The sequence below is a fragment of the Ammospiza nelsoni genome, chromosome 6 (assembly GCF_027579445.1).
Source record: "Ammospiza nelsoni isolate bAmmNel1 chromosome 6, bAmmNel1.pri, whole genome shotgun sequence".
Lineage (NCBI taxonomy): Eukaryota > Metazoa > Chordata > Aves > Passeriformes > Passerellidae > Ammospiza > Ammospiza nelsoni.
This window is the reverse complement of record NC_080638.1, coordinates 17090149-17109899: the sequence shown is the minus strand read 5'-3', so window position 1 is coordinate 17109899 and position 19751 is coordinate 17090149. Positions and strand designations below refer to the sequence as shown.

The 19751-nt window shown below is 41.1% G+C and overlaps 1 protein-coding gene across 1 annotated transcript in view; it reads right to left on the bottom strand.

The window, feature by feature from the left end:
* OSBPL5 (oxysterol binding protein like 5) overlaps window positions 1-19751 on the bottom strand; it is a 133939-nt gene that overhangs the window by 30436 nt on the left and 83752 nt on the right. Inside the window, exons 5-8 of the mRNA XM_059474387.1 lie at window positions 14535-14615; window positions 13777-13878; window positions 11985-12188; window positions 6268-6352 (exon numbers count right to left, since the gene is read on the bottom strand). Of these exons, the coding sequence (XP_059330370.1) occupies window positions 6268-6352; window positions 11985-12188; window positions 13777-13878; window positions 14535-14615 (472 nt within the window). The remainder of the gene's footprint in view (window positions 1-6267; window positions 6353-11984; window positions 12189-13776; window positions 13879-14534; window positions 14616-19751) is intronic.

Sequence of the window (19751 nt, the reverse complement as noted above, 5' to 3'; positions counted from 1 at the left end):
CAGGCTTGGTCGAACATTTGGGGGTTCACTACATCACCACAGGAAATTTCTACACAATACATCTAGGGTTTCCAACTCTTCAGATAACACCCTGGAAGGTGTTATGAGAAACCTGAGTCTTTTCAAAAGCCTTATTCAAGGAGCTTAAATGAAAAAAAAAAAATCCCCAAATCATTAAATATTCATTTTAATAGTCCCAGGCAGATACACAAAGCTTTAGAGGAACTTGCTCTGCATCAGCAGTCAGCATTCTTTGTGCCCTGCAGCACACAGAAATGGCATCAGCGTACACCCTTGTTTTCATTACTAACAGAAACCGAACCGAAGGGATGCAGAGCATCCCCAAGCCCAGAAATGGGCCTTCAGCCATCAGGTGGTGCTGTGAATCCAAACACATGCCACCAACCCAGATGGAAAACAAGGGTTTACCTCTGCAAATAAAAAGGTTACATTCTCTGCAAGTCAATGGTGTGTTAATTGCAGCATAAAACCATAATATTATACTCTCTCAATTACAGGGATTGCACACAAGATAAACCTGTTTCCTTGCTAAAGGCCTATAGGAAATGTTTTTACATCTGAGTGACCTTTCTATTGAGCTGTATTCTTCTGGATTGTGCAGATGATACAAAAATGCTAGCATTTGGATTACTTAATTGCTTACCTGACAACTCTACTCACTCCCTCAGGAGCTGCAGAAGGGGAGAAACGAATGTGGTCACATAATTAAAGGCTGTCGCCTACAGTGACGGCACTGCATGAAGGCTTCATGGCTACCCCAATTCTCACATCTTCTAATTTTGAGTGGGTGACTCAAATAGGGCTTTTTATATACAGGGTAATTAGATCAGAAAATAATGTAAGATCTGGGTTCCTTCAGAGAGGAATGGCAGCCCAAAAGGGTGCATATGAAGGAAGCAAAAAAAAAAAGAAGTTACAATAATATTCTTTTAGGAGGTTTGAAGTGGCAATGCAAAAACTGCAATCAATTATCAGTTATAATTTTTCACACACTGTGGCCTAAATGAAGCATATGTTTAAATTCTGAAGAAAAACCCAGGAGCATATTGTCAGCTTCTGGCAGAATCTCCCCACAAGCTTTTAAGCTCTTCTCAAATCAAATTATATAGAGACAGAGAGTTGTTTACATTGGAAAATACTTCTAAGATCATCAAGTCCAACTGTTAACCCAGGACTGCTAAGTCTACCATTAACCATGTCCCAAAGTGCTACATCTGCATGTCTTCTAAATACCTGCAGGGATGTTGACTCAGCCACTTCCCTGGGCAGCCTGTTCCAGGGCTCATCCACTAAGCAGGTCACCTTGCCATGGAAGGAGATCAGGTTGGTCAAGCAGGACCAGGCTGGCTGGTCCTGATCCCTTGGCTGGAGGTGCAAACAGGAATCACTATGGCTCCTTGCAGGACGCCTCCTGGGTCAGCAGGGCACTGCTGGCACCATGAAGAAATCTGGAGGCTGCAAGGCTGAATAGCAGCAGGCATGTGCTTGCACCAACTCTTTTTTTTTTTTTTTTCACAGACAAAAGGAACTACTAAAACCAAGAGACAAAAATAATTTCTTCTTCCTCCTGGGAAAAAAAAAAGTCAAAACAACAGAAGGTGCTTATGCTGCTAACCTAGGTTCAGTTCAAAGAAAAACTTGACTCTGTCCTAGTCTTTGAAGAGATCTAAAATTACCAAAATATCTCACAGGACAAAACCAGGCAGCACTGAAAACACTAAGCTATTCAGTTTTGAAATTCTTTGCACTCACCTAGAAGAACTCATAATCTGATGTGCCAAGTCTATCTGCCACATTTTGCAGCAGCTGGTCAAGGAAGACGCAGCCAATGTTCTCTCAGCACTCACCAGAAAGAAAAACTGCTCTAGATGGAATCACACCCTTACACACAGAAATATCAGTCTGGAACTATACTTCTTTTCCACTGCATTCCTGTAGCTTCAGAACACCTGGGATGAATCTCTTGCCAATTAAGACTTCAAAAGGCTCACACTGAGCAACCACACATTCCTCCAGAGAGACATCACTAAGGGAATATTATTCTTCTTGAATTATTAAAGTCCTCCAGCTTTGGCCTCATGCCTCACACTTACAAGATAGATGCTTTTAAAAATCAACCTGAAGTAGACTGTCACCTGGAAATGATGAATTCTTGCTCAAGTGCACACAAATCACAAATGGTGAGAAGAGGCTGATTTGCTTCAGTCAGTGAACATTAAGGTCATCGTGTTCAGCTGACTGCTTATTTTGCTGTACCACTTGGGTGCCTGCGTGCATGATTTCTCCCACTTTGGCTGTCAAGATGCAAGGATGTGAGCTCTCAATTAGCTGCAGGTGCAATTTATGCAGTGAACTTAATGAAATCTTGTTGCAGAAGCCTGGATTATAAACCACTGTGAAAGGTCTAAGGAATATGAAACACAGATATAAAGCTAGAAAGATATTCTATTTCCTCCAGAGCTGCCAAGACCCAGAGATGTATTTCATTGTTAAATTGGTTTCAAATTGCAATCTTCCCTGTGGTTCTTTGCTTTTGTGCGTGACCCTTATTTCAATAACCTAATTTCCTCCCCAGATGAGAGCATCAGTTTGGGGGGAAGGGCCAGATGCCTAGAAAAGAAACAACACTGTAATCCATCAGGATTTCCACACAACTGCATCCACATCAGGCACTGGAGGCTACCCAAAGCATACCTGAAGGAGAGGGCAGACAGAAGGAATAAAATGTAAATGTGGTTTACAATTCCACTGTTAAGATTTCAACTCTTGGTAATCTGCCACTTTGAATTCCATTGTAGGAATACACCCTGTGGCAGCAGGGCCCATGGCACAGTGGAGATCCTCACTGTGAGACTTAAAATGCTTAGGATACGTTAATTAGATCTCAGGGGCAGCTCCAGAATGGTCTGGGCAGGAAGCTTGGGACAGATTTAAACTACTAATTCTAACTCACTCCTCAACACAAATCTGAACTGTAGACACAGTCACTGGTTTAGAAAAAGCAGTCTTCTTTTTTGAAACTGGTAAGAAAGAAAGACCATGCACTTGTACAGGTTGAGCCCTGTAGGCTGACAGGACCTTTCCAGAGGTTGATGTTTAAAACACATCAAAAAGCAGACTGCAGTCTGGTCTGTGAATGTGAAATCTGCTGTAGCTGGGCAATGGTTCTGCAGATCGTCCAGAAGTCATGATCTTAAATCCTACCAACAGTCTGTCACAGATGGTACAGCAGAGGGGAAAGTGGGGATTCTGAAATGCTGAGAGAAAAAGTAGGCCATGTAACTGCTGATCATGACAGAGTTGCCAGGATGGCTGAACTGTACATCTAACATATGCAGCAACTCAGTATTTCCCAGCAAGTCAGAGGCCTCCACGAGTTAGTTACATTTGCCAAGTGCTTTGTTGTTTATTTTCCACTACCAACATGGGAGACTGTGTTAAGAAGAACACAACAAGGACACCTCCTCAGAGATGCTGTAGATTCATTCAGTATTGCCCTACAGGGGAGATGTGAAAACACCTCAAATATACACAAGGGCCCAGATCCCACCTGCCTCAGTTGTCTCAGCTGGCTTAGCTCATTTTACCTCAATCTCCTGTCTTTCCTGCATCCTCTAGGTTTGTTCAGTGTGTTAAAGAAATGAAACAAACTCAGGGACACCCTTTTGGAGATGCCTCTTTACAATAGGTGAAGCAATGTAACAGTCTAAAACCATTTCAGTCCTGTGTTCTGAGCTTAAAATCAAAACATATAAACTGCAAAGTAAAAGCCTTAATTTCCTGCAGTTTATACAGAATTCTTTACATGTAGCAGTTTCTGCTCCTTGTATCTGTGTCTGCATATGTTTTACATGACCTACTGACATTAATACTGTCCCCAAGTCACTCATCTCCATGTATGACACCCATGTTTGACCCTTTGTCAGGACACATGTTTGGGAGGAAGCTGTTCTTTCCTCTTGTCTGGAAATTCACATCCTGCCCTTCCTACACAAAAGATGCCAAATTTCCACAGCTCACTGACCTCAGCTGGGAAGTCAAATACTCTCATTCAGCTGAAAATTACACCACTTTTCATGCTAATATTTCTGGTGCAATTGAGTATCAATTTTTTTTTTGTGAAGTCCACTGCTAAATAGATCCCAAAGCTTTGGCTTTTATGATCACCTCATCAGACTCAGAATCCACCAGGGATAATGTGGGTGCTCTTAGAGCAGGTAGCTCTAGGGCACTGCTGGTGCTGTTCAAGAACTTGTATTTTGTCTTGAATCAAAGGCCCTAGTTACTTTATACATCACATTTAGGGTATTTGATTGAGAGGCACCTCAGTTCTTCCTCCTTTCCCTGATTGCATTAGCTTTCCATCTAACATTAGGATCCTACTGGAGAGAAGCAGCAAAATAAAGGAAAATCACACTAAACCAAAAGTAACTCTATTTTGATCTGCCTTGCCTCTGCATGCTTCTCAAGAATCTTGGCTCTCAAAATGTGTTCCAGTAACTCACTATTTTAAGAACTTTTGACACTGGAGACATGTAATAATTCACTGGGCAGAAAACTTCCCACGGGTATTTCAACACTGAAAATTCTCGTGTTGTATGACCCAGACCAAGAGATCACAGCTAGAAAAGTCTTACCTCTGATGATCTCTTGGGAGCTATTGCTACCTTAGGAGCAATAACTAACTTAATGTTAGTTAGAACAAATCTAAAGCTCTTCTACTCCGTGTAACTGGCCTATGGCAGACATAATAAAAAGAGAGAGTAGAAGCTCAGCCACAGGTCTCTTTGCCTCTATGGTTTAATCATTAATAATTAAACTAGTAGAACGACAAGTGCATGGGTCTCTAAGGAAATAATATTTTATAAAATCTGGATTGACAGACAGTTGTTGAAGCTATTTGGTTGCCTAAGAACTCTGTGGGATTGTTCTGTGTATCTGTTCTGTGGGCTGTGTGTATAACCAGGGTTTGAAATGCCTCTAATTTAGCAGCTCTACCCTACAGCACTATTTTTCCCCACAAGAGATTATTGCATCAATCTATCTCTTTCTAGGCAGGTGATATTTGGAGCCAGGTTAGAATCCTGCATTCCTTTACACAAATAAACTACAAAAGCAGACTACTTTAGGAAATAGATGTGTTTCTATGGGCCTATGTAAGTTCTGCTTATTTTCATATAATTTCACTGCACTGACATCTGCGAGCAGTTTTCAATGTCACAATGGTGTCCCTCATCATGAACTGTCCTCCTCTCACTGCAGGAGGAAAATAGCACAGAAGTCTGCAATGAAGGAAGGTTTCCTCCTATTCTAAGTGTTTTGCCAAAGGTGCATTTGCATTGTTTCATTTCCATCCCTTAGGAAAATGTAAAACCTTATCACTGGACCAGGACGATACTACTTTCAAAGCCCATTTCACTCCACAAGAAGTCCTTATGTCCCTAAAGTTACTCTAGATGAGACCCAAAGGAACATATGGGATAGATGAGCCCCCTTAGTGGGGTAGGTGAAAATATCTGTAAAACGAACAGCCTAGGTTAATTTGCTATGAAAAAAAAGTTAGAGTAGTCTGAAGGTCAAATGGAATGAAAACATGGTTTTAATCTTCTTATCTACTTATAAATCACTGATATTTTACATCCTCTGAAGTAATTTATAGAGATTTTCACATAGCAAGCTGGCATGTCTGTTATATACTGACCTAAATTTACCTTCCATAATTTTGCAAATTCTCAGAATAGTATTTTACATGTGGAGTCACCAGCATCTGGGCCTGCTATACTGCAAACCACAGCACAAATAGTTTACAGTAAAATTCAGGTGGCTGAAAGGCACCTACTGACAGCTCTTCAATATTACCATGCCATTTTCCTCCAACATATCCCTCCCCAGAGTAAGATGTAGGCAGATAAGACCATGAAGTCTCTGCTCAACTGAGGACACAGAGCTCTTTTCGTATCAGTTTTGGGACTTCTACCCTTTAGTTTACACTGACTTAATGGTTTTTCCCCAATGAGAAGCCTAAGTCCTTCTTCCATACACAAGGCCAGAGAGGTGGCTGTTCAGTGAGGGCAATGAAATGTGCCAGAACTCTGCTTGACTTGTTCTGACCATTGCTAAGAGCAGTCTTTCAAGCTGGGTGAACCACCATTTCTTCTTTTACACACTTTTTTTTGAAATCAACCTGTTTTCTTAACTAGCAGGGAGTCTGCTATCTGGAGAAAGCAAACAAACCCCCAAACTTACCATCTGATTCGGAGGCTGCTCTGAAAATCAAGTAGCTGCTGGGAAGAGGCTGAGTGATCGAACCGACGTTTTCTCCCTTTGGTCCCTGGAAATGCACACAGACAGAAAGACGTAAGGCATGGAAGCTGCAACGGACTGTTCAATGCCTTTCCACCCTTCCCAGGCAGAGTGTGCATGTTTGTGATAGGAAAGAAGGCAGGAGCAGATGGAATAATTTGGAGAGACTCATTATTAATCACGATATTGCTGTTGCAGCTCCAAGGCAGTAATGAGCTCCTGTGGTAATGGGGCTTGGTCTAACCTATGCTCAGCCCAAAACCTGCTGTGTTTACTCTGATATGCAAGAGTGGAAAGATTGTATTGCTGCCACTTGGGACAAAATCAGTCAAACCTTTGTACAACACCACGTGCACCAGAAGGAACTGCTCCATGAGGTGCATGTGGAGTCTGCTGGCAGCCAGACACACTCACATGAAACACTCTTCACTCACCACCACGAGCAACAGAGCCACACCTCGTGCCCTGAGTGTCTCCAGCAGAGAGGCAACAGCAGCTCCCCTGGAAGTAAACAAAGGGGAAACTCCATCCTGAGTCTGTGGGAAAGGTGAAGATGGCAAAACCACAGACTGAGGACCAAAGGTTTCCCAGCAAGGGCACATTCTACTGGGTTGCAATCCTTCACCTTTAAATCCAGAGAACCCTTAGGCTGTGGTGCCTGTGGTGACAGCCACTTCAGGCTTTGCTCATTTTATGCTGTCTTTCATTTGAAAGCTGTGGCAAAAAAATAAAAAGTGTCTCATAAACATCCTGCCACCATGCTTTCAGCATGACCCTCCAGAAATGATGCCCACGGAAGCAAAGTTCATCCTGGATGAGACACTTCTTTGAGCAGAACTACAGGCTCCCTCCTTGATCTCCTCCCTGCTTCCTTCTCTTCTGAACTCCAGAAAATGCTAAGAAAAAGCAGTTCCTGTATACAGTGAACACAGCTTCATAGTCTTCATGGTATGGACTTTGTGCCATAACCTAAAATAAATAAATAGAAATCTCTCCTCCTTCATTGCATTTTCAAAGTGACCCAGCTCATCCTCTTCCTCAATATTTTTCAAATATGCAGACATTATGTCAGAAATAAAAACATCACCAATACTGAGTGACCACTATGTCACCTGCAGGGGGGAGCAAGAGGATGCTCCAGTACAGATTTCCTTGACCTTCTAGAGAATACCACACAATGCAGAAAAACTCTAGGCAGATTTTTGCAGTTTGAGTATTACTTTCCTCCCTTAGATGGACCTTTATATTATCCAATCATATTCCTTGAAAGGATTCCTCCCTTCTAGTTGGTAAGCACGGAACTGTGAATTCTATTAAAAACTGCTCCTGTACACAAGTGCTTCACAGTTAAATAGTCATTTTATCTAGATTTTTGTTTTTACGTTATACTCAGAAAACCAAAATTTGGACAGAATTTAAAGTAGGAAAAGCATCAAATTGTATCTGAGTGTATGAAGATGAAGTGTTAAGAAAAAAATGGTCCCCAGTCAAGCTTCTTGCCTTCACATCTGCAGGGTTCCTCTGCTGCCAAGAGAAACTGGATTCCTTGTTACTTTCTTTTTCTCCTCCCCTCTCCCACAGGAGGTTCACAAAATTAAGACTGTTTAAAGGCTTAATAGGCAGGACTGGCAAAGTTGAGATTTGATTTGTAAACCAGAGCAGAGCAGCTTAAGACATTACTAGTGACATTAATGCAATCAGGCATCATTCCCCATGGCATTTTTCCTTTCAGCTGCTTGCAGCTGAGCAGGGCATTGGACAACTACTGATAACACCATTACTTGTGTTTTTAGTGCAGAGGTGGATATTTGCTCTGTTTGAGGAAAAACCCCACAGCCTAACAGTACGATATAGAGAAACAATTTTAAAAATAAAAGGGAAATGGGAAGGAAGGGATAACACAAGATTCTAACAGGCATTTAGGCACATAGATTAACTCAAGAAGCAGCCAGGTCACTCTCTCAAGGAAATATTTTCAACAGTAAGGCATATTCATGCATGGAGGGGGCCATTTCCAACAGAAAAAGAAAAGAAAGGAGGCCATGAAAATAAGGGCAACATCTGCACAGATTAAATGATGTTCTGTATCTGCACAGCAGAGATAATGCTGCTTTCTGCCTCCCAGCCTTTGAGCACCATGCCAATGACCATCCCTCACTCAAAGTATTACCCCAGCTGCACCCCTGAGCAGTATAACTAAGAAAGGACCACCATAGGATCATTCCTATCTTTACATCTGTTTTGACACTCAAAAGGCACTATAAAACAGGGGGTGATTGGGCTTTGAAAAATGGAGAGGACTGACAGTTTTGGATAGTATGACAAGACATCTCAGAGAGTCATAAAACAAAGCTTAAATAAAGGGAGGGAAATCTCCTTAACAGTATTGTGGATAACCACAAGGATGAAGATTAAACTCCTGTATTCTGGAACAGAATAACAACTAGAAAAGCAGCAGTGCAAGACCATTACTAGAACTTTTTCTTTAAAGGAATGACTCAAATTCTTACAAATCAACAAAATTCAAATTAAACATTTTCCCAGATGCAGTGGGTCTGACCCCAATTTACTGGTTGTTTTAAATAAATGTCAGAACAGGCTGCAGATAATGAAAGCCTTCCCACACCACACTGTTCATCCAGCTTTTGAGCAAGCTTGAAGGGAAATACAACTTATTCCAGGACATCTTTTGGGACAGGCAGGCAAACCCTGCCAGCTGATAGCTCTACACTCCCTCTGTGCTGCAAGAGGACAGACACCCACACTCTCACACAAATTACTAGGTTGGCATCCCCCAGTCTCCTGCAGGAACCTCAGCAAATGTCTCTTCCCAGGAGCAGTGTGGGATCACACTGTCCTCACACACTGGATAGAGTGACTCTGCAGCAGCATTTGGAGCATGGAGGGGAAGCTTTTCTTACCACTGCTTGCACTGCTGGCTGATTTTGGGACCTTGACAGTTTTGGCCTTGTGTTTACAAAGGCCTGGATGGAACCAATGGATAAAAGGTCTAATTCGTGTGCACTGCAAAGGAGTTTCAGGCTGAAACTCTCAAAAAGCCAGGGAAGCAGCATAGAATAAAGAAATCTTTCCCTCAGCAATATGCTTCTAAGACAGCTCTAGACCCCAGAGAGCTTTATAGGAAAGCATGTATTTAGCTTTCAACTATAAGCCATGGCCTTTACATCTTGTCTTGAAAGGTGTCCCAAAATCTTGTCCAGCTCTGACTGAAGTTAAATGCCTGCACATCAAATTTATTTGGCCTGTACTACCTATCAAAGGCCTATGGCAGTGCCTGAACCAGACATTTGTTCCAGTGCTGAACCCCACTTAGCTCCAAACATCTGCTGGGCAGCCAGGCCAATATGTACAAAGATGTTCAGTAATTTCCCTGAGTAAACTGCAAATCCACTGATGAGAGTGAAAGCTGGACAATCAACTCTAATCTGGATAACCTCTGAAAATTCACAAGCCATTTTGGCCAAGAATGAAAGGGGTTCATCCAGATCTTATTTCCATTGTGATGGACAGTAACTTGGACTTTTTGCTTAATCTTTTGCTTAATCTTTGCTTAATCTATATTTCATGAGAAACAGACCTTCTTTGCATAATTTTATACAACCAATGTAGATCAGTCAATTCTGCTCCTGTTGCTTTAAAAAGAGGCTGTGAAATGACATAAAATAAAACAGTATTTTTAGCAGTTTCAGCCTTAAACTGTTGACAGAGTGCAGACAGTCTCTTTGACATCAAGCAGCTCACTGGTTTTCTTCCTGATGTGTATTTTGGTGTTTACCTTGTGGCTGAAAGCATCTACCACACACAACAATCCAGGCTGAACTCAGGTTTCATGGAGCATCCTACTATGCAGCTTGAATAAGGTTTTCTAAGTATATCTCAAGAGATGCAGAATATTACTTTGAATTTAAAATTTAAACCTCGTTGGACTTCCTCTAGTCCACAAACGTTTTCAGATATATGCTCCCTTCACATTTAATATACTAATTATTATTTCTATCTTATGTTTTCTCAAGGGACACAAGAATTAGATATACACATTTAAATGCACACACACACTGATAAAACCTCCTCTTTCTTTGGGATGCTTCATATCAAAGGAAGGGCATCCTAGTGCAACATTTCAGATCTGTCAGCAACTCTGCCTCTCAGTATTTGACTGCACTTTTGATTCTATTTTTCACTACCTCCTCTGACTGTGCTTCTCAGAAAAATTCAGTTGACCTGTCAAGTCACAAGGAAGGTTTTTGTTGATAGACAGTAAATCGTCGACAACCTTCTTGGATGCATGTTCTGAATTTAAAAAGCATCAAAACTCTCGAAACTGAATAAGAAGAAAGGTAGCAACGAAACCTTTGAAACTTTAAGGAAAAGCAATGCATTTAGGCACAAATCAGAGCTGCTGGCAGAAATCAGCAGCTTTCACCCCTGGTTGATGAGGTTAATTTTAATTCTCTCCTCCTACCTTATTAAAAATGGAAAGGCTTTTTATAGTGATTGTATAGCTGTGTTTAAAACTGTTCAATTAACTGCACGGATGAGCAGGAGTGTGTCTGCTTGATCTGCTCCCACAGGGCTGCTCCCTTTTGTCAGAACTCCTGATGCCATGACAAGTGCTTTCACTGCACTCTCGTGAGTCTCTCCATTTCCATTCCCTCTGCTGACTACCTTGCAGCAAGGCATCAACTCATAATGCCTTATTTACACTTGTGATGTCTCCTAGAGAATTTATATCTGCAGCAACTCTGGTTTTGTCACTGGTTTTGACAGGGAAACAAATAAAATAACATTTAAGTTTTGTCTTCAGGGTATCCAAAAGATGTGGAGTGCCTCTCAGGAGGTGCTGGGATCTTCCTCTTTGCTCATATGCATTACATTTTTTTTTTTTTGCCTATTCTTAAAAGAAAGAAGAAAAAGGAATACAGCTCTTTAAGATTTGAAGGGAGTTATTTCAAGAAGTGTAAAAAACTATTAATCATTTTTGTTGCAGGAGCCACTGTGTGTACAGGAAGGGATTGTCTCAGCCTGAAGAATAAGTCAAAATGAAGTGGAGAAAATCCTGCAATTTCCATTTCAAAGAAGAGACAATAAGGGCTATCTCAAGTCATACTTTTGTGCAACAGTCAAGGCTTGAGCTGAACACTGAGTTCCAAGTCCATTGCAAACAAATCCAAATTTCAGGGGCATTAGAAAAAAAAGAAGTCAAATTATAAACCTGTTTTTTGTCACTCTGCCAACAATCTCCCTGTCTTGTGTGAAACACTTGGTGCTTTCTGTGTCCTTGTTTTGGGGACTTTAAGTTAACTGTGTCTATGCCCAACTCCTTTTAAAGATGTAGGTCATGGCTTGATATAGCTTCTAGGTATTTAACTTTTTTTCCTGCACTAACACATTTCCTTTTTTCCTCAGTCTATGCAGGCATCTGTACACTGAGAATGATACATTTGTGGAACTAATCACAAGGACTATGTATCTTTGATGTCATTCAATGATCAAGCTTTGGTATCCTTAATCTTTTTATGCAGTCAATTCACCACTGCTAACAGCAACTGAATAACTAAATAATATCAGTGCTAGGCAATACCAGTGCTCAGAAACTTTGGTAACCATGAAGAGGTTGTTTGACTCATCAGGATTGTTACCTTTACAGCCCAGATGGATTGATCCAGAGGATGGAAGAGTTTAAAGCAGAAGCCATCCTTTTTGGAGGGTCTCTCAATCAGCTCACAAGAATGGAGCAGAATTGTCCCAACCCACTGTCCGATCTTTGGCGTCTTATAAATGAGCAGCACTCCTGGTTTCAGGACACACCATAGTTTGGTCCAGCTCTTCAGAGTCCCCCGAATCTGGAGGGAAAAAAAAGTACCATCTACATTGTTCCTTAGAAGAAACCCAACGTTTATTCAGTATTGATACAGTATTTCCAGTATGGTTATTCCAAGGCTGCACCATGATACACTTCCTAAGGAACATACATGGTGTTCCCTGAACAGTCCTAGGGACCTCACAGCAAAATCCCAAAAATTGGAAATCTGGATAGCAGAATTTTGTCTTCATAATTTTATTACTGGCTTGGTAGTCTTCCTATTTTTATTACTAGCTCAGTGTTAGCAGCTTGGTTAATTTTTTAGGCAATGAGCACTGCTGGCCCATGCGAGAGTGATCTGTTAATAGTCACAGAGGACATGCCAATTACAACATTGCATATAAAAATGTTATAGCTAGTCTAACTTGACTTATAAGTCATTTTAATAGTGTTCTGCAGAACACTGCTATTAATGAGTTTTGTCAAATACCCCACTTTTAAAAGTACTGTCTCCAGCTGCTTTACTTCTCTGTCGAGCTCAATGCAGCTCTCTCTTGTATAGAAAACATTAAATCTGATAGGAGTACATTAAAGATAACAGCTTTAAGAATGGAGAAGTTTCTCAGTAAGGTTAGATTTTGGCTAAGGTCTTCCTGCCTTCAGTATGCATATGCCAAACCTCAAGTCTTTTTTGTGTTCTGTTTTTGTGGCCCACCACATTATTGCAGCTCACCAGAAATTTCCAGTCACAGTAAACATGCAACAGGTATTTTGTGTTTTTTATTTTTCATTAACAGTAAACACTACAGGAAGACCATGTTGCCAATGTAACTTCTCAAATAAACCATAAACATGTCACTTTTCTGACCTCTAATAATAATTGCAGAACAATGTTGGAGGTTTTTACCACTAACCAAATGCAACTGTATTGTTTCATGAGATCCTTAAGTTACTTTGTTTTTCTTAAGAGCTATGTGTTAGGCAATATTTGAAAATTAGGTTTTGCCAATATAAAAGATTCAACCTTCACTATTATTTGAGAAGACTAAATGGCCCCAAAGGAGGAGAAAAGCAGTGCTCATCTCTCAATGTCAATCCAGATTTACTTTGCCACACAGAAGTTTCAGGATTTCAATGAGAAGCTGTCACTACCCGAGTCTGTGCACAAGGAGAAATTGCAGTTGTCATCAGGTACAATATGTTTCATTCTGTGCTGTGACAACAGAAAATCCAATTGTCAATAGAACAAGCTGTATCTGCCCATTTTCAGGCTGTTATTCAGTCTATTCCCTGTTCAGTACAAAACCACATTTATGGGAAGAGGCCAACAGAGTCTTTCAGAGAGGAACAAAGAGAGAAACATCACTTCCCTTTGTACCATGCCCTTTTTGAGCCCTTTTGGCTGCTTAAGGACATGGAATAGACTAACTGAGTTAAGGTGGAAAGTAAATATCCACAGTTCTATTTTTATAGCAGTTATTTAAGTAAAGCTTGAGTTAAAGCTTGAAAACTATTTGGTCTTCTTTCACTTACAAAAGTGCTAGTGCATACATCTCAGACACATCAACTACTTCACATCTCACTTATTTTTTCCCACATCCTCAGAAGAAATGGTCTGTATCAAATACCTTCAGCCAGTCTGCTGTGATCACCACACTGGGATCCTTCAGAGCACTGAAGAGTTGTTTGGTAGCTCTTTTCTTCTCCTGCCTGTAATTTTTTTTTTGTACCTGGTTGAGAACAGAGAAAATATAGTAGTTGTAATCATGGCCTCTTTTGGGGAGGAAAGAACATAATGCATTAAGGACAGTTATGTATAGCACAGCAAGAACTTGACCCAGCACAGGTTCCCCAGAAATGAGCACACGGAGGAATAAAAACATAATTAGAAAACAAGCATTTTCTTTGCTCCTGAAGTTTCATTAAACACAACCTAGTTTGTCTTTTATTTGAGGAAAAGGAAAGAGGATTGATATCCAGCCTTCCTCACCCCTCAAATTCAAGAAACTGTATCTAATTTCATTTATTTATACATTTGGTTTGGTAGACAAGCAAGTGTTCAAGCTACAATTTGCTCAGATTGCTCAGGCAAGTCTGTCCTAACAAGAGCAGTGAAGGATTAAAATCCTCTTGAGGTGCCTAATGGCTCCAGAACATACAAACACAGTGAAATAATTACACTGATCTGTTCTGCTTGCAGTATATAATCTAATCTTGTATATAAAAGCCTGTAAATGTCCTTGGCCTCTAATGACTCCTAGAAGATTCAGAGGCTTCTCTGGGTCTTGGGAAATGACTCTGACTTGTTTCCAATGGTTTGTTTGGAAGGTACAATTTGTTTTTTAAAGAAAGTCAGCTGATAATGACCTAGCTGCTTTGAACATACCTTCAGTGTTTCCTTCTTCATGAATTTGGCTGTTGGAGACACACACTCTTTGTCAGACCCATTGCACAGCTTATACTCAATCTAAAAAAAATGGGGAGTGAAGAAAATAGGAATGTGTTAACATGAAGATGTTCAAGTTATGCTCTGATAAAGTGTTGTTTACAACTTTCAGGAATCCATGAAAGAGCTGATTGCAGACTTCAGCAGTGGAACACTAAGCAGGTGCACAAAATGCATATCTACAGTGCAGTCCAAACTTCCTTTTTATACCCATGGCTGGTTGGAAAATTCCCCACCAAATTTTCTTTGTATTTCTCCCATGAAGACATTAATCTTGGTTTAAAAATAAAGAAAAAACCTAATAAAAAATAAAACAAAACAGAAAGCTAAACAATTATTTCTAATTTTGAAAACCGTCCAACTCCGTTCAGATCTGAAAGCATTTCAATTACTAGAACAGAACTTATGGGGAATTTGTTAAAGATTTTTCAGAACTAGACTTGATACTGGCAATGACTGTTGCACTGACTGAAATGTCCAAAAACATGGGTGGGCAAGAAATGACCTAATCGTGTTACAGATAACACAGGAAATCACCTTCATCTTGGCCTTGCAAAGTGAAGCACAAAATACACACAGTCACTTCAAATGGTGTTTGATAGTGTCAGTGCTGTTTAAATTCACTTTCAGAAACTACAGACTGATCTCATGGCCATGCTGATGGGCTGCAGAACTGCTTTACTTCCATTAGGCAGAATGACAGCATTACTGTTACCAAAATAAAGGATGCTTAGAAAGTGCAGCTCTCCAGAGCCCAGCTCACAACAAGGACCTCCACATGGAAAGGTTCTGTCAGCAAATGCACAAAACCTGGGCAGGGTTAGTGGTGACAGAATTATGGTACAATCTGGACTCTGCTGCTTTTTATGTGACCTTGGGGAAGTTACTTTCTCTCTCTGTACCACTCTTCCTTCCAACCTTTCATGTGTCTGATGCATTCAGACAGTGATCTTTTGGGGTCAGCCACTGTCTCTCCCATTCACACATGACAGTTTTGTAAGAAAAGCTCAGCCCTCAGCCACCTTGATTTAATGAGTGTGACACAAAAATGAGGTGTACTAAGGAAAAAATGTATCAAATATATTTCTCATTTATAAATTCACTGCTATGATGTGAAACGAACCCACCGGGCTCTCAGAATTTCTCTCCTTGATGTCACAAATGGATGTAATAATTTTACAGCACCTTCAGTTTGAAGAGACACACTTCCTCTTTCCCTCCCAGTGACACAGAAACCTCTTGAGCTACTACAGCCACGAACTATACTGTACATTAGTGTGACCAGGAAAGTGTTTAATGACAGCCAGATCAGTCCTTTTCACATGACTCAGAGAAAAACACAGAAATGCATGACCAGATCACAGCAAACAAGCCACCAACTATACCTTGGAGACAGGGGCAGGAGCAAAAATGGGAGATAAGGGTGCCTGCTAAACTGAGCAAAACTCCTTGTAGATTATGCAGAAATAGAAATCAGGGCAGAAGTTGCAATTTGCAATAGAGCCACAGTCACTGTAGAACCCATTACTTGTTCTCACATCCCCTTGTAGTATTCTTTCACTAAAACCAAAACTACACATGATACTTTAAACATAGAGAAATGAAAACAATGATGACACACAAAGGCCAAGGAAAGCCCTGATCTGACTGTTTAGCTCACAAGTCAACTTGGATCCACTCAAAGAAAAGGCCATCTCCAGGACTCCTGAAAACTATTCAGTGTTTGCTGGTTTTGTTTCCACAGAAAGCTAAGCCTGCCTCCTCTGCCTGCAATGCAGTCTCTGATTCGTATTTTGTGCTTTGGACTTTACTGTAAAACCACAAGATTTATGGTGGGGACCACTGCACAGATGTGACAAATGAGCAGAGTTGTGCCCACAGGGTCTTTGTCACATTTCAAAGGGCAGTAGTAGACATTTGGGAGATCAGCTATAAGCCTTTCTCTAGAAACCTTTCCAAGTGCCTAAATATCTCTGAGCAAGAATCCTTCAGAATTATTAGCAGATTATGCTTTCATGATTCGAGACGTGTGTCCTCTGAAATCGGTCAAAAGAATTCTCCCCCTTTTTCCCAATTAGCAGGAAGAATGTCCTGTCCTTGAGACACAACTATGAGCCAATTGTTTATCAGTAACTTCACTCCCTCCGGCCTGAGGGATCAGACACAGAAACACTGTGTACTAGCCCTCATTAGCCAGTGTGAGAAGCAGCAAAAGCACAGATGTTCCCAAGATTCTAGGAAATACTGCTCAGGTGCCTGCAAAGCATCAGGATAGAGAATGCTTTTTTCTCTAGTAATTAAAGCAAGTTACAGTTACTGGTTATACAGAAAATTACACCTTAGCACTTTATATAAAGAATGAAATTTTGGCCCCTAAGCTCACTTGGCTTGGGGAGTTTGCTGGCAGCTGAATTCAGAAAGGCTTCCAACCACAGCAAACCTGAGCCTAGACCTGCAGCTCGTGGGGAACTGGCACTGACACAGACAGAGGCACTTCCACTGCTCCACCAGCCCCACCCTGCCTCCTCCTTGGAGTCTCTCTGGGTCACACTAAAAATAGAGTTGAACAAGCACAAGGCTTTAAACCTGGGATGTTCACACAGACAGACACTGATTCTGACTCTTTGGGAGAGCTGACTCCATGACCAAGGACACTGGTGCCCAATTCCAGCCAATACTGCTGTGCACACCATCAAACCACAGCACACAACAGCTGATGAAGGGATAATCTCCCCTGACACCCCCACAGCCTTCAGGAGCTCAATAAATACAGTGGAACTTGTCTGAAACCATTCCATACTGGCGCTTCACTTAGTCAAAGCAGCTGGATGAAGAGCTTTAGAGGATGCTCTGGTGGCTCCTGAAACACTGTGCTGCTTCCTTCAGGGACTCCCTTCCCCAGGTTTGGGCTACCCCTGGACATGCAGAATCTGTGAGAACCTGGCCTGTAAGGGGAAACAGGGACACAGGGATGGTGGTCACCAAGACAGGCTTGACAGAGGATGAGAAAGAAGCAGTAACATAGGTACTCACTGCCCATATAAGAATTTCTAGGCATGGGAAAATAAGTTTCTGTGCCTCTATGTCCCAAAAGCTGTAATGTACCTACCAGCTGTGTGACCAATATCACAGCTCCCCAAGATGGCTGCAAAATGCTTTATGAAGAGAGAGAAAATGTTACTACAACTAAGCCATGGTTTTAACTAGCAGCCTGGACAAGCTTTCAGATGTGCCTGACCTGGGACTTTTGACAGCTCCCCAGTTAGTTTTTATCAAGGCAGACTGATTGCTTCTCCCTTCCAACTTTGCTTCTTGTTGTGCCTATGAGGATGCACCATCACTGATCCTAAACAGCATCTTGCTGGCAAGGAAACTGGTGATCTACAGAGTGAAAAGCATTGTGTTTCTGGGTCTAAAGTTCCTGCTTTCTCACAGGACAGGTGGGATCTAACTCCTCAGGACAGCATACCATAGGTTTCCATGCTGCTGATAGTAAGGACTGTTCCCCCAGGATTAAATAATATGATTTAATATTTTTACATTAATCTGTCCTAACGGTCTTGATTGTACCTTGTGGCATACATAAGATTCAGTAAATTTGGGCAATCAGCACTAAAGATTCCTAAGACACAGCAGAGTCTCACATTGCTAAGACATACCAAGCACATTTAATGATGTCTTTCTACTGCCCTGCCTTTCTCAGCCTGGCAGAAAACTAAGAGAAGCCTTTTGTCATCACAGCAAGTCTTCCAAGGACACTGGGATAATGCTTGTGCAGGGTACCAGAATCTGGCCCCCACTCTTTGCAACAATATGTGAACAATATTGGCCACAAATAAGACTTTGTACAATGGGAGAGTAAGGAATTCGTGTCCTTTTTAAAGAAAGAAAAAGCACACTGGAGTATTCTAATAAGAAAGTAGTAAGTAGGCTTTCCAGATACTGGTTCCCTTGAAGAGGGAAGTCTGTTATTCTGCCAGAAACTTTCACCAGAACATGCTGCAGCACTCATAGGGAGAAGAAATTGTTGTCCCTTTTCAGTTCTCTAATCAAACCTGTCCTTTTCAGGACTGAGTGATGACCTTGCTGCTGACAATGGGCTGTACTGTACTCAAAAATATACTTTTTATCCCAGTTAAGTTTCTGTTCCCTTTCATCTCAGTCTTGGAGCTCTGGAGATTCACTGCTGATTGTTAGCAGTCATCACAATACCCTAACACTTCTGCCAGGCTTTTTAAGAGAACATGCAGAGTCCTCACAATAGTGCTATTCTGATCCAGAGTCTTTTTGGTGACTCCATTTCCAAGAGGAATCAAATCATTTCACAGAAAAGCAGCCTGTGATCAACTCTGGTGTGGGAGATGCCAGCCCATTAGCATGCCAGCCCTGCCTAGGACAACAGCAAGAGGAATATCCTGTTCCCTAGCTCAAGCAATCCTTGCTGCACAACAGCCAGAACTATTCCAAATCAGAAAGATTTTAAATAAAGTCATTCTCAAGCTGTGCTCTGGATGGTAACAGCAGTGACAGCTTACAAGCTGCCCTTTCGTCTTCTTTGTATCCAAGCAAGAGAAAGACAAGATCAGATGGGAATTTGAAGGCAGAACAAAAGGAGCCAGGGTCATAAGTTATGCTTCACAAAATCAGTGACATGTCCTTGGTCAGATGTAATTTCTCCAGTATCTTTTCCACATATAATTGCTAAAAATCATGATCACACAGAAATAAAAGAAATGAAAGAAAAGTTAAGTAGTATAAAAACTATAGAAAAGCTGAGTTAGACGTTGCAACTGAGAAACTCCTTATTACTTATGTGAATATTCACAGATTTCTCAGCCAAAAGTAAGCAATTTTGGTTTCATTATATTATAAGCATCTCTTTTTGAAAACTTTTTTACTTTTGTTGTGAATTAACAGCTCATCCAAAGCACAGTTGAGTCAGTGAAACAATTCTTACCAACAAAGAACCTTTGTAGGAAAGATTGCCCTTCTACTGATATGCTGCTTTACAGCAAGCTGAATAATCTTCAACTGAAACTTTCCATTTGGGAAAAAAACCCAAGGTAATGAGCCCTCTTATTTCAACAATGTTACAAAGATACAGTGACTGTGTTTACAACTCTGAAACAGCACAATGATTAGCACAAACTGAAAAGC